Source organism: Gymnogyps californianus, chromosome Z (genome assembly GCF_018139145.2).
Source record: "Gymnogyps californianus isolate 813 chromosome Z, ASM1813914v2, whole genome shotgun sequence".
Lineage (NCBI taxonomy): Eukaryota > Metazoa > Chordata > Aves > Accipitriformes > Cathartidae > Gymnogyps > Gymnogyps californianus.
In genome coordinates, this window is record NC_059500.1 from 81,635,396 (window position 1) to 81,649,358 (window position 13,963).

Genomic DNA, 13,963 nt, shown 5'->3' on the forward strand with positions numbered 1-13,963 from the left:
ATTTTGCTTCCAGTCCCTCATGCTGGGTAAATACTTACATGTTTCACATGCACTAAGGTCCGTGCTGGACCACTGGGTAGCATCACCTTAGGTAGCTTAGGGTCTGCTGTGCAGCTGTCTCCCTGTCCCATCCAACCCAGGTGGCAGTGGTGGAGCTGGGACCTGGTCTGTGCCCCCAAATTAGTGACCTGGACTTGGCTGTTGTGTGCAAAGAGGAGTTCATGTCTTGCTTTGCTGGCAAGTCCTTTTGGCTCTTGAAGGCCAAGGTGGCTCTGCCCTTGTCTTAGCCCATGGCAGCATCTGCAGGGACTCGTGTAGCCCCGCGAGGATGTCTGAGACGTGAGAAGCCCTCTTTAAGTGTCAGCTCTCACACCAATCCTGAAACACATGCTCCCCTTTGTATTTCCCAGATTTTCAGAGTGCTTGAAAGAGTTGAATGTTCTGCACTCTGTGATTTCATGTTTTTTTAATCATCTGAGGTCACTTCAAAGGTCTTTCCCAAGCCTCTAAGCAAAGCTTTTGGAGCAATGACCCTGAGAATGTCCACCTTTCTCCCCAAGCACCTTGTGGGATGTTTGGGTAGATAGGGCTGGTAGGGCGAGTCATGCTGGTTTTCAGATGACTCATCTTGCCCTGAGGGCTACTGGCTGAACAAGAAACCTGCAGGTTGCTTGACAGCGGAACAAGTGTTAGGAAAATAAAGGAGAACGTTGGGGACAGCTCCTTAATAGGCAAAATAGTTATTTGTGTAATGTGTCTCCTGGTGAACTCCAGGTGTTTTCAGGTATGTGAGTAGCTGGACTCCAACAGTTGGGCTAAGCAGAGGGAAAAACTGACTAAGGAGTTGATTTGGGCTTGGGAGGGGAATTAAGGATATAGGATAGGATAGGGTAGGATAGGATAGAATAGAATAGAGTAGAATAGAATAGAATAGAATAGACTATTTCAGTTGGAAGGGACCTACAAGGATCATCTAGTCCAACTGCTTGACCAATTCAGGGCTGACCAAAAGTTAAAGCATGTTGTTAAGGGCATTGTCCAAATGCCCTTAAGCAGTTTTAGAGGATGTGGGGTTGCTGAATATGCATAATTAATCCTCATGAAGATAGAGGAGGTAAGTATTATTTTTCCCCATGCATAGACTAGAGCACTAGAGCCAAATCACGTCTTCATTGAAGCCTCTCACAATGTCATCCCTTTGCAACGTGTAAATAGAACATTTTAAAGGACTCCAAGAAAGCCCCAAAATCAGGGCGTTGGGCATGGGTGAGGTTTTGTAGGTGCTTGCACGTGTGGTCTGGGAGCTGGAGCTCTCCTGGCTCACCAGGTCGGTGGTTTTTGTGGGCGCAGGATGGCGTTGCCATTGACTAAAGCGAGCTGTTTGTTGTTTCCAGGAAGAGTGGAATCACAGCAGCAGTGGGAGCGCAGGATCCCGGCCGGGATCGGGCTCCAGGCGTGGGTCTGGATCCAGGTCTGGCAGCCACGGGAGAAGCAGCCAGTTCAGGCAATCAGCCAAGGTATACCTGGTAGTGACGTGCTGAAGTTGTGTCCTTTGCTTGCTGTTTATCGGAGGCATCCTCCTAACGATGTGTTTTGTGTGTGTGTGTACACGTAGGGTGTGAGTGCGTGTCAATTATGAAGGACACCTCAGAGACCTACTTAATTCACACGTAATGTGTGACCCGGCTGCTGAGGGCTGTAGCTGTCCTTCAGCCTCAAGAAGTCTGTTGAGGTGTGCTGAGTGCCTTAATATTGGGAAAGAAGTCCCTAGTCAGCTGGTATAGTGCAAAGGAAATTAGGTTTTTTTCTTTATTTGAAGTCTTGGAGTATTTTAATTTTGGGAAATTAAGAGATGTCTGTAATTATTTTTTGGCAAGTCTTCCTTACAAGTTGATATATGAGTGGACACCACATAGATGGTGTTAAATGGTGACCTTGGGGCCAGCTGCCTTCCGTGGGAGCCGTCAGCAGGGCTAGATGGGGAGTTACCTTCCTGCCCTGCAAAAGACTGTAAGAATTTGCTTTTGATTTGGTTTCAGGTCCATGCCTTGAACTCAGACCAGGGACCTCTTCTGCATGTTTTAGTCAGCCTCTGGCCTCCTCTCTGTTCTTGGAGTTGCTCTCCTTCCGCACACGTGAGCACTGGTTGTGCCAGAAGTGGAGGACGGACTCTGGGAGATTTGGGGCCAGTGGTCAAAGTCCTGGTCCATTCATCCATCTCATCCATCCTGGAGAGTTTGAGGAAATAGTCTGTCCTCCTGAGCCATGCTGTGGTGGGAGAGGACCCACAGAACCACGTTGTTGCTGGAAAGCGGTGGTCCTTTCTGGTGGGAATGAGACTCAACATATCCTTCTTTCTTTGAGCAGGGATAATACGGTCCTCCTCAAAATGTCTCTATTTTTCTTATGAAAACTTGCAGTTTTCAACAAGGAACCTTTAATTGGAGCCTTTGCAGACAGTTTGGTACCTATCTATCTATCTTCTTTGTTTTCTGCCAAAGTGCAGCCAGCGGTTGTAGGCAGCTGAGAAGGAGGAAAGGTGGGGGAATCTTCTCAAAACACAGAACTGAAAAATGCTTAAGAAGCAACACATGACACAGGATAATCCCTGAATTTATACCACGGACTCGGCTGACCACTTGGCGTTGTTCTACATTAATGCCAAGCACAGCAATGAGCTAACGCTGTTGTAATCGTGCGACGAAGAGCATGATTATGTATTGGTAGTGGTTTGCTGGAGGATGGTAATGAGGAGTGGCGAGAGGAACCGGTGGGACGCTGAGCTAGGCTTTGAAAAGCTGATGCGTGCATGCAAATGCTGACTTTGTGAGGAATTTGCTGAAGCTGCATGCATGGGTAAACAGTCAGAGTCCACGCGGCCGGTGGCGTGGTCCGTCCCTCTGTTTGTGTGAGCAGCTACAGGGGTTGGGCGGCAGTGGATGGAGATGATGTGTGCTCACAGGGGCTGGAGGACAGAGGTTATGGACGTGCATTTACACCGTATTGCGTGTAGGATCTGCTTTACCGGATCTCTGATCTCTCTGAGTATTGATGTTATTCTTGTCAGTGTGTCTCTCAATCATCATTGCTAGTGGCTTAATTAATTTTCAGCGGTACTAACCCCTTTGCGGTGAAAATTATCGAAAGCTGGGTCATTGGGAGCTTCATGTTAAAACTGCTTATGGCTATAATTGCAGTCCTGGGGGAACTGACAGCAAGTCACTTCTTTTCTTAAATACATGCAATTATTTTTTTTTTTTTTGGTCCTTGGACTTGAGAATTGGCTTTTTTAAAGTCTTGTTATTAAGTCTTGGTACCGTGCTGTGAACATTTTACTAAACACCCTGCAGCTCAGGTTCACTTGGGCAGCAAGCATGCTCCCTGTCTTGTGAGCTGAGACAGAAACCGGTTATAAAGACAGGTAATCAAAGACCGAAAGGACGTCTCAAAATGACCATAGTGACTCACAACTTAATGACAAGTTGCATTATCGTTTGGCCCCGGCACCGTCTTTATGGAGCCTGGCTAATGCTTGGAGCGTCTCCGAGAGGTCACGGGGACATCGTCTAGGAGGACCAGGAGTTGCAGCCCGGTTTGGGTGGGAGCATCCAACCACTGCCTAGAAGCTTGCAGCCATCTGACCTCCTGCACCACCTGAACCATCGCTGCAATTTCCCCTAATTGCTGGGATTAGTGCTGGGGCTGACCTGCCTGTGCTCACCGGTAGAGCACCGATGATGCACCAAGGAGATGCAGGGAGCTGGGTGGGACGGCTTGTGCTGCCTCCGCTTACGCCGCGGATTAGGAGGTGTTGGCACCAAGGCTCTCCATCCACATCCAAACAGATTTCAAGCCGAGCGTCGGAGAATAATTGCTAAGCACTTTATTTCAGGGCTCAAGAAGGGGCTCTTCAGAAGCCCTGTACCGAGCTGAATTTGGGCAACAATTTTAGGATGCAACCTGTTGCATTAGGAATGCACTTTATCTTAAATTTTTGCTGTTTAATATCTTTGTTGCTGATTTGTCTCAGCCTCATTGCAACTGATTACATGTTCCCAGTCTTTCTTCCTGAGCCCAAATGCTTTACTCTTAGGAGATCCTATTGTAGCTGGCTCATTGACAGGTACTTAAAATTTCCCGTGTCCATAGGAAATGGAAAGAGAAATGGATCTGTCTGCAAGAAGTATCTCTTCTTTGGGTGATAGCTATAAAGACCTGCACGTATATTTTCATCATACTGCATGACGATGTTTCTAAGTATTTAGAAAACTAATTTCTCTCCTTGGTGGGAGAAAATTTTGCTTACATTTGCCTAAAATAAAAAGCTCTGCTTCCATGACTGATCGTGAGAATTTTACGTATTTCTGGTCGTTTGTTTCTGTGCAGAGACATGTTGACCTGCAGATCCCCAGAGGTTAAAATTGTAATCCAGAGACCCCTTGGAGGAGACAAAAAAAGGGAACAATGTGGCTGTGTTTGGAATATCTGGTGTCTAAATTGGTTGTTGTGCTGGGAATGGCTGCAAAGCGTGACCATCAGTAGTGTGCACTGAGGATGCGCGTCCTTCTCATTGGGAAAAGACCGATCACTTTATGGGCAGATTGAGGTCTGGGACTTCATTAAGAAATGCTCAAATTTTTATCAGTTTTTCGTGTCTCGGTTATTATTAATAATATTTGAAAATGGCAGAAATTATAGGATGGGGAATATATGAAAGCCGCCTTCTCCAGCACTTGTTTCCCCAGAGTGGGACCATTTGGGCTGAAATACTTGAATAGTCTGAATATGTGTAAGATCATGAAAAATCTGAATATGTGTAAGAAATGTTGGGGGGAAATCGGTAATATGGGATTCCCTATTTGTAATGTATTTACTTGTCCATCCCATATGAGTCTGAGTCAAGTCTGATTTCTTGAACGGTCCTGACAAAATCCAACCTGCTTTACTTCTTCGCCTGTAAAGGGTGGAGAGGGCAGCCCTCTTTCTGTGGGGAGGACACGTGTAGGCTGATGACTGTAAAGGGGCCATGAAGGATGGGTGTGAGGTCTTTGCTTTAGATGCTCTTGCTTCGGATCGCCGATTTTGCCAAAAGCAGCCGCACGGCAAAATTCAAGGGCTTTGCAGTTTGCTGGAGGTTTCTCATAATTCCCACCTGAGTATACTGTGATGCTTTTGCTTCTCGAGGGAAGGAACCGTCACCTTAGTGCGGGCGGGACGTGTGTCAGAATAACTGTGTGAACTCATTTGCTGGTGTGCATGGCAGAGGTGGCACGGTACAGGGTTCTGATGTCCCCCGCCTGTTGTTAGAGCAAGGAGAAGTCATGCCACCATGATTCCCTGAAGAAGCAGGATGGCTTTCCCCATCCTTATTGGTGACAGCAGGCTCTGGTAGCTGCTGGTGAAGAGTATCTCCATCCTTGGAGATATTCAAAAGCCATCTGGATGTGGTCCTGGGCACCTGGTTGTAGGTGGCCCTGCTTGATCAGGATGATTGGACCAGATGAGCTTCAGAGGTCCATTCCCACCTCAGCTGGTCTGTGACAGAAGCTGGGTGTCTTCATGGCCAGGATGTCAACTTGCCCGCTGGACCTTGGTGGGTCTTGGAGGTTGTGGACGGTGGGGTAGGAGGACAGGGCTGGAGTCAGAGCTGAGCCTACGTGTTGTCTGCTCCGTGTTGTCCACAGCTTTGTGTCCCCAAGGCTGAAACTGTGTCACTCCTTGCCTTCACGGTCCGCTTTTGCAGCGGGCGAGGGGACTCTGCGTTGCAGTGAGCGTGGATTCACATGGGAGCAGAGGAACCCACGTGCAGAGCCGGGACACCCCCATGGCTGGCGGTGGGAGAGGCTGTGCCGGGCTGTGCCGTGGTCCGGATAGCACCGCGTGCCTCCTGGTGAGTAACCGCCTTTCCCTCCCTCCTAGAATGGCAACAAGGAGAGCTCCCTTGACATGCTGGGCACGGACATCTGGGCTGCCAACACCTTTGACTCCTTCAGGTAAGCCGGTTTTAAAATGCTTTAAGAGAGAGATGGACTGTGCCCTCTCTTAGCCTTTTCCCGCGTGTCTGTCCTGCCGGTACTCAGGCGCCAGTGAGTACCCTGCGGGTACTCACGTCGCTGCTCCTCCTCCTCCTCCCCATCCCCATTTAGCCCGCGACACTAAGCACAGTCAATCTACTTAAAGCATCCTTTGTGCTTAGGAGAGGCCGCTGGATGGGTTTGCAGTTCAAATATCTGAAAGCGGTACTGATACGATTACTTGTAATCATCCGAGAGCTGTGCAGGCAAGACTTGAGGCAGCTCTGAGCTACCGCTCCAGGATTTGACTCTTCCATTAATTGGAGGTGCGATCATGCGTTGGCTTCACAGCTGCTGGGAAGAGCTCTTCAGCTGCTGCTTCAACACGGGGGAAGCGGTGAAATATGCTTTCTGTCCAGTTTTATGCATCTCTCTGTGCCTGGAGCACTGCAAGAGTCTGCAGGGGTTGAATTCCCACCTGGGACTTGCTCCAGGCCATTGGATCGGGCAGGTTGTGCAGGACCAGAGAGAACATCTCCATTGCATGGACCAGACCACTACCTGTTGCGATACCCTCTTGATACAGAGAGCAAGTATAGCTTGCAAGGTGTGTGCTGCATCATGCTTCATCATACATCAAAACTAGGGGTTTAGTGCAAGCAACAGGAGCTCAGCATCCCCAAAAAACAGAAGAAATGAAAAGAAACGTGATGCAGCAGCGTGAAGGTTGGAGGCCCGCATCCATGTGCTCTGCGGCAGGGAGTGGTGCTTCCAGAAGTACCAGCTTTCCTCATCTGCAGGCTCCGATGTGCCCTCTGCTCTTGAGCTCGGTGGTGTTTAATTAGCAGTGGACTTTCTTTCTTTGTTTTTCCCTGTTTTTCTCTCTTAGTGGTGCGACGTGGGACTTGCAGCCTGAAAAACTAGATTTCACCCAATTTCACAGGAAGCTGCGAAACACCTCCAAACACCCGTTGCCTCACATAGACAGAGAAGGGTGAGTGCCGTGCGTGCGATACCATGTTCTCCAGCAAGGTCTCTAACTTCTCCCTTGCTGTAGGAACGCTAGCTTGGTGGCACGGCTCACGTGGAGGACATGCGGAAGAGGCGCTGGACCACGTACGGGGTTTGAGGATGCCACCATCGGTCTAGCTGGCTCTTCTATCATCCAGTTCTGGGCTGGAGCAGCGTTGCTCACTGTATTTTGCATTGCTTGGTAGAGTTCAGTCTTTAAATCATGCTGGATCCAAGTCTTCTAGTTCCAAGTCTCCTAGATTTAAACATCTCTGAATATTGGAGGAAAGATTCTGGCTTAGTGCTGATCCCGGTTACGGTTCCCAGAAGTGACAGGGCTTCTGCTGTTCTCCCCAGCAAGACTTCAGGGAAGGAGAGAGCATCAATGTGATCCGTGCAGATGCAAGTGTTCATCCCCCAGCTGCTAGCCATAAAACTGAAAACATTAGACAGCTCCTTTTGGTGGTGACAGCTTCCAGGGGCTTCCACGGTATTGCTGGATTCCTCTCTGGTTGTTGGTTGGTCAAGCCAACTAAATGCGTACTGGCACCAAGTGGATCACCGATGTTGCTTAGATGGACATCACCGTTTCTCTGCAGATTCTCTGCAGATTGAGAAACAATCATAGTCTGGTTTTTCCTCTCCTTATCATTCGGTCCTGGTGCTTAAGGCACTGGCAGCGCTGTTCAGGGCTGCAGGCGGTATTACCTGTCCTGTTATCCCAAGTTATGACAAGGCTTCAACTCATCCCTGATGCAGCTCACTGCAAATCTCTGCTAAAGAAAAAATAGAGTAAGGACTCCATAACCACATTTTATCCCATCAGATTTTTGTCATTTTTTCCTAGTCATTAATCAGTTCCTGCCCATAGAGGAAGGAAAAAATGAGAACGAGTCTATAAGATGGGGTTGAGAAGATTGCAGGTGCCTTCTCATTGCCGTGTTGTGTGTAGGGATGGAAATCCTCTCTCAGAGAAGTTTTTCTGTTGGTAAGTTGCTTTTGCCAAAGTGCAGGCCAATGCCGTATGCATGGGTTGCACATCTTCTTTAGAAACACCAGGGTAGCAATCCCACCCCAGCCCAGGTTCAGCTTCTAAGTCACTGAGTGCCTTAGTCGTGTTTACTCCCATTTCTACAGATGGTTTTGAAAAATGAGATGAAGGGCCCTCTGTAAAATAAGATACAATGTGCTCCATGGTTGATAGCACTTGCCAGATGATCCTACCGGTGGCACGTGCTACGTATAGGGAGGATGCAGCAGGGTCAGCTTTGTGGTCTGCCTCTGGTTCCCGGTGTACTGTGAATGCCCAGGGTGCAAACAGGCAGAGAAGGCAGTATGGAGGTGAGAGATTTAATCACTCCTAAATATTACAGCTGTAAAAATGGGATAAGAATTAGTGTACATGCAGAAAAGTTAAACAGATGCTGTCAGCACAAGCAGCGCGTCTCCCCAAATGCAGGTCATATAAGCAACCTGCGCTAGAATAGAGGAAGCACAGACAAAATTGGTTTTATTTTTTAACTTTTAAAGTTGTCTCTGTTGTGCATTCATCAGCTCTCTGTGCTGAATCTGTGCCGAGCGCGATTCAGCTGGCTGAACCTCCAAGAATCTCTACCTGCTAGCTAGGCATTTTCCTTCTTGCATGAGTGGGGGTTTTTAACATGCTGGCTGTGCAATGAAAAAATTAATAGGAAAAAAAAAGGAGAGATGCTGTTCAGTATGTGTTTTCTACACTCTAAGTACCAAAGGGACCATTTTATTCCTTAGTCCGATCACTTGCCCAAGGCTGGCCATGTAGTTGCATCCAGTTGATTGACCTCAAGTGTCTTTTTCTTGGCTGAAGCATTTTCCTCCAGAAAGACATCTGATTTTATTGGAAGATACTGAGTTTGGAGGTATGCTGAATAATCAAAGTGGAGTGGTTAAGGAAAACCAGGGAACTGTACCTTGTTTCTGACCTGAATTTGTCTGCCTTTAATTTCCAGCGTTAGCTCTTGCTGTGCTTTTGCTCTTCCAGTTCAAACAACCTTTTGTAGCTGATATTTTCTCTTCATTCCAGGTGTCTCCCAAGCCCGTGTATCACTTTAGTTTTTCCCGTACTCTAAGAATTTTCTCTACCACCTCTTTGAAGTGTGACTGCCTGAGCTGCCTACGGTCCTGTAGTTCAGGCTTAGCCGTGCTGGCTGTAGAGGAAAGCTGCCTTCATCCTCCTAATCCCTGCCTCCCCTCCTCATCCCCTGCCTTTACGCCACGGTCCAGCATCAGACACTCACCCTGGGACAGTCCCTGTCCTTTTCAGATAACCTTTCCCTACGATACACTTGCTCATTCTGTACCTGCAACTGGTATTATTTGTCCCCAGATGTTTGATTTGATTTTTCTCATATATATATATTAATATTTTTTTCATATATATATTATATATACACACACACTGTATTTTTGCCTTTGCAAATCAAAGTCACTATTTCATCTATGAGGGAAAGTCAATTGTTGAACACCTCTGATGTCCCATAAATCAATTAGGGTGTTAATTAAATTAAGCGTTTCCATTCAGCTTGCTGTTTCTTGAGCCTGGTGCTTTAGCCATTTTTCTGGATTTTTCTTCCCCCATTTGCTGTAATTCCACCAAGATCTGTTGTTCTCTGACTTCTAGGCACTGATTACCTGGGCCTGCTGCTGTCAAAGTTTCCGTCTAATATATGTTATTTAACAATATCTTGTCACTAATCGACCAAAAAATACATTATTGTTCTTGCATAATAAAAATAGATCACCTCAATTTTTTATAAATGCAGAAGGATGATATATATTCACCATTTTTTCTTCTTCTGTATCATTACAAACTCTCTGCATCCAGCTAGTAATTATCTTTGGATTGGTTTTTTTTTTCTTTCTTGATACAAGAAAGTCCTTCAGCTGCCAGCTATGTGTTTGGTCTGTCAGTGCTTGGCTTCTCACCCCAATTTTTGTGCGTTTCAAATTGTATGTTTGTATTTATATCGATTGCTGTTTGCTGTCTGAGATGTATGTTTGTGCTTGTTCGCCGACACCTTTCCCAGCAGGGGAACTGGAGCTCCCGTGGAGACCAACAAATGAGCAGTGCTTCAAAGGAAACATTTTTCATTACATTTTTATGTCCTCATTTTTTTTTTTTTCCAGGTGGGCTGTGCTTTCAGTTTTGCTTGGTCTGGGAATTGAATCACCCAACACTACTGCTCAGGACTGCCTTTCATTTTCTCACTTCTGCTATTACCAAAAGCGTTTGAATGCTGTGGCGGATGGTGCAGGTGGAGAGGACTGAGAAAAGCATTTAATTTTGTATTAACGGCTTTGTGCCCGTGTGGGAGTCTTTTGGAGGCACAGCGTACTCGCTTCAGAGAGCCTCTTTGTTTTCATGAGGGTCCTTTGCAGTAAGAACTAATCTTCCCCATGTGCCATAATAGAAAATTAACTTTGGTTCCAGCGAGGTTTCACGTGGTTTTGTTTTCTTCTTGCCACAGGCTTGGAAAAGGGAAATACGAGGATGGTGACAGCATCAACTTGAACGACATAGAGAAGGTCCTTCCAGTGTGGCAGGTAGGTGATGAGGGCATCTCCTGCCTGTGGTACGGTGGAGACCAGCAGCTCCCTGCCCTACCTTTCCTTAGGAAACCCTCCCCAGAAGTAAGAAAGCTGCTGGGCTGGATGCGCTGAGCTATGATCCTTTGGGATTTGTGATGGTGGTTTCAGCATGCCTGGCTGTGAACCTTAGTGCTGGGCAAGGGCAGTTACCACGTAGACTTCATTGGGACGTGAAACGTTGCGGACAGTATATATATGCATGCCTGTATACACATATATATGTACATGTACACAGGGCTCATATGTTTTAGGAAAGGAGATTCTGAAAAGCATCAGCCCTCCTGACAGCTCCAGAATAAATTGCTGCCAGGAAGCCAGCAGTGACGGTGTGCTGACCCATGTGTTTCCCCTATGGCGTGTGCGTCTGTTTCTGTGCAGTGGTCATCCACTTGTACATTCTCTCCAGCCTGTTCCTTCTCCAGATCTCTCTTTACAGCCCAGTTTCGGTAGTTCTGGTTAAATGACCTTTGATGCTCGGATGTTGGGGAATGGCAAGGTGAGACCCTCAGGTGAAGAGTCCAATTGGATAGGTCAATTTGTCAGCATCATATAATTTTTCACTTTCCAGAGCCCTGGTCCTCAAAGGAGCTGAGTGGCCTGGGCTGGGCAAGTTTCTGAGGATGCTCAGCGTGTTTTTGCTGAAGTCTCCTCTTTGCCTCCAGAGGGAAGGACAGAGACATCTCATGTGCTGTAGTAGCGTTACCCTTTTCAGTGCTGAGCAAAGAGCTTGCCGGGCTTCTTGCTCATGCATCATGTGAGGAAAAGCTTTGCTTATCCTGCAAACCATGTGATGATCTGCCTTACTATTTCTTTTGGGTGAGCTAGCTGGCACTAAATACAGGAAGCAGTGGAAGGAGTGGAGAAGTGCTGCTGACTTTGGCAGGGAGGAGCGCTGCCTGCAGCTGCTTTCTGCTCAGTCTCTTCCATGCTCGGTGTGTCTGGACTTTAGGTCACAGGGAGAAAACGTCAGGTTCAGCTGATACAGGCCCCAGTAATTCTGCAAAATAAGGTTATTTTCCCTGGGGAATAATTGGAAATGAGGAATCAAGCCATCTTTGGTGCGAGGAGCTGACTTTCTTCTCTAGGGTTTAATTTCTTTTCTAATCAACAGCTATTAAATAAGCCGGGTCCTCCTGGTCTGGTTGTCATCTCGTCCTGTCCTAACACCAGGTTGCGTCCATTGGCTCCAGTGAATTAATTCCAATATATACCTTAATATCTAGCTTAATTGTTAGTGTGGCACCTCTGAGATGGAAGACCTAGTGGGAATGCTGGATTTGGCGTTTTGTTTGTGCCTCTGGGCAGATTCGTGCAATGCTGCGTTATTTTGGAGACGCGCTTACCTAGGCACGTACAGTGCATGTGGGAACTAGGAGCCGGGTAGTTCTGGTAGAGGATTTATCTTGTTCGGCGTTGACAAGTGAAATACTTGCAGACAGCTGGTTTAATCCTGACATATCATTGTTAACTGGATTTGAATGCAGTCGTGCAATGCCGACAGTGATTTTGCTGGTCTTTATCCCTTGTTTTAAATGGCTCTGTGGAGCACAGAGCGTGCGGGCATAAGGGAGAATACTTGTGTGAGCCTATGGAAGAAAAATCTTTCACTTTCCATGGGTTTTTCCCACACTGTGGTTATGTTCGTGTCATATCCTGAAGAAGAGGCTTTTCAGGTTGGAGATACATAAACTCTTGTTCTATCTGTGTTTAAAAGCTCGTGGGTTGCTTACAGCAGCCGTGCATGGACAGAGGGGCCGGTCTGAGCATCCTCCAGCACGACTGGGCTGGTCCGAGCATCCTCCAGCATGACTGGACCGGTCCAAGCATCCTCCAGCACGACTCAGATGCAAATGTTTTGCTGCTGAATGTGCTTCAGCAGCTATAGCAGGGTTAAGAGCACCAAGTTTGAGAGAGGTAGCGAGTCTTACTTGCAGGCTGCTTTGGAAATTTGGGTTCCTTTGATGGTAAGGTATGATAGACATAGGACATGAATCTAGAACTAATTTCCAGTATACATCCAAGTCTGTACGTGTATCTCTACAGAGAGATACAGTGGCACCCCTAACGGGTTAAGCAGAATACTCTGGATATCTGGACGTTAATATATATACATGAGTTTTGCTGCTGGAATCTATCAACAGTATTTTAACAAACTATTGCAAGGAAAGCCTGTGACTATTTGGCAATTAAAAGGTGAAAAAATAAACAAAAAGCAAAACAGCCTCCCCGCAAAACCCTCTTTCTTCATAGCTGTCTGAGGGGAAGATGCTTGTTGCCATCTTTTTGCTTTGACATTGGAGAATGCGTCCATCCCGCTCCTCGGAGATGCTCTCGGCTGCCTGCGCGGCACGGCGCGCTCTGCCATCTCGTGGACACGCACAGGCAGGCGAATCCGGCTCCGCTTCGGCGCTGGGCGCAGTTCCTTCGGGACAACTGGTATTTTGAAGCTTCCTCCTGCCCCATCTTTTCAAAGCTCATCTGGAGCGCTTGTTTTTACTGGTAAATAGGCTTTGTTTTGAAAGCTTTGTGGCTAGGAGCTCATGAGGTCATTGCTTTGGCTCAGCTCGTGAGCCGTAACCTCTTCATCTCTCCTTACTCATAGGAGTCTGTAGTTGGATTTGGGCACTAATTCACCTAAGTGCTGCCAAAAAGTGATTTTGGAAGAAAATAATCTTTTGAAGATAAGTATTCCCCATTCATAAGATCTGCTTTTTATTGCACGCCAGGGAGGATCGGTTGTCTGCTGCGTTAGAGAGGCGCAGCTCAGATGCAGAGCCAGTCTTCATCATCCTCTCCGTTTTCACCTTAGCTGGTTTGTTGGAGGAGACCATGTAACCATCTTGGCGTCATGAAGACGTCACAGGAAGGGCTGAGTCAGTGCATTTTGCTTTTCCTCCCTTTGGCAAACGCTTGGAAAGGCTTTCAGACTTGGATGGGTCACAGCCGAATACCCCAGTCCTAGATACGGTCTTCAGACTGCGAGCCCTTGGCAAACTCTACACTTAGCAGAGAAAACAACCCACAGGGTCATGTCCTACAAGATACCCCCCATCCTCCCTGTGAAGATGCTGTAGCTCCCGAAGGATACAGGAAGCTGCATGTCACGGGGACATGCTGTGAATGTTGCTAGACACGAGCAGAGAGTTTTGGGACGCATCCCAAGTGGTTTCTGGGCTGGCATCTTGCAGTTTTTGGCTTTCAGTTTGCTGGACTCGTGCCTTCAGGATGGGCCTGCCCTCCTCCAAACGGTGTGGCTGTGCCTTTGCTGGCCAGCTGCTCCCTGTCTTGTGTTTTCGGAGGTAGAAATTATGCGG

General features: G+C 47.3%; 1 protein-coding gene across 1 annotated transcript in view; it reads left to right on the plus strand.

Moving 5' to 3' along the window:
- The window catches only part of CTIF (cap binding complex dependent translation initiation factor), a 112,155-nt gene that overhangs the window by 14,907 nt on the left and 83,285 nt on the right, over window positions 1-13,963 (plus strand). Inside the window, exons 4-6 of the mRNA XM_050913322.1 lie at window positions 5,920-5,993; window positions 6,904-7,008; window positions 10,529-10,604. Coding sequence (XP_050769279.1) covers window positions 5,920-5,993; window positions 6,904-7,008; window positions 10,529-10,604 — 255 coding nt within the window. The remainder of the gene's footprint in view (window positions 1-5,919; window positions 5,994-6,903; window positions 7,009-10,528; window positions 10,605-13,963) is intronic.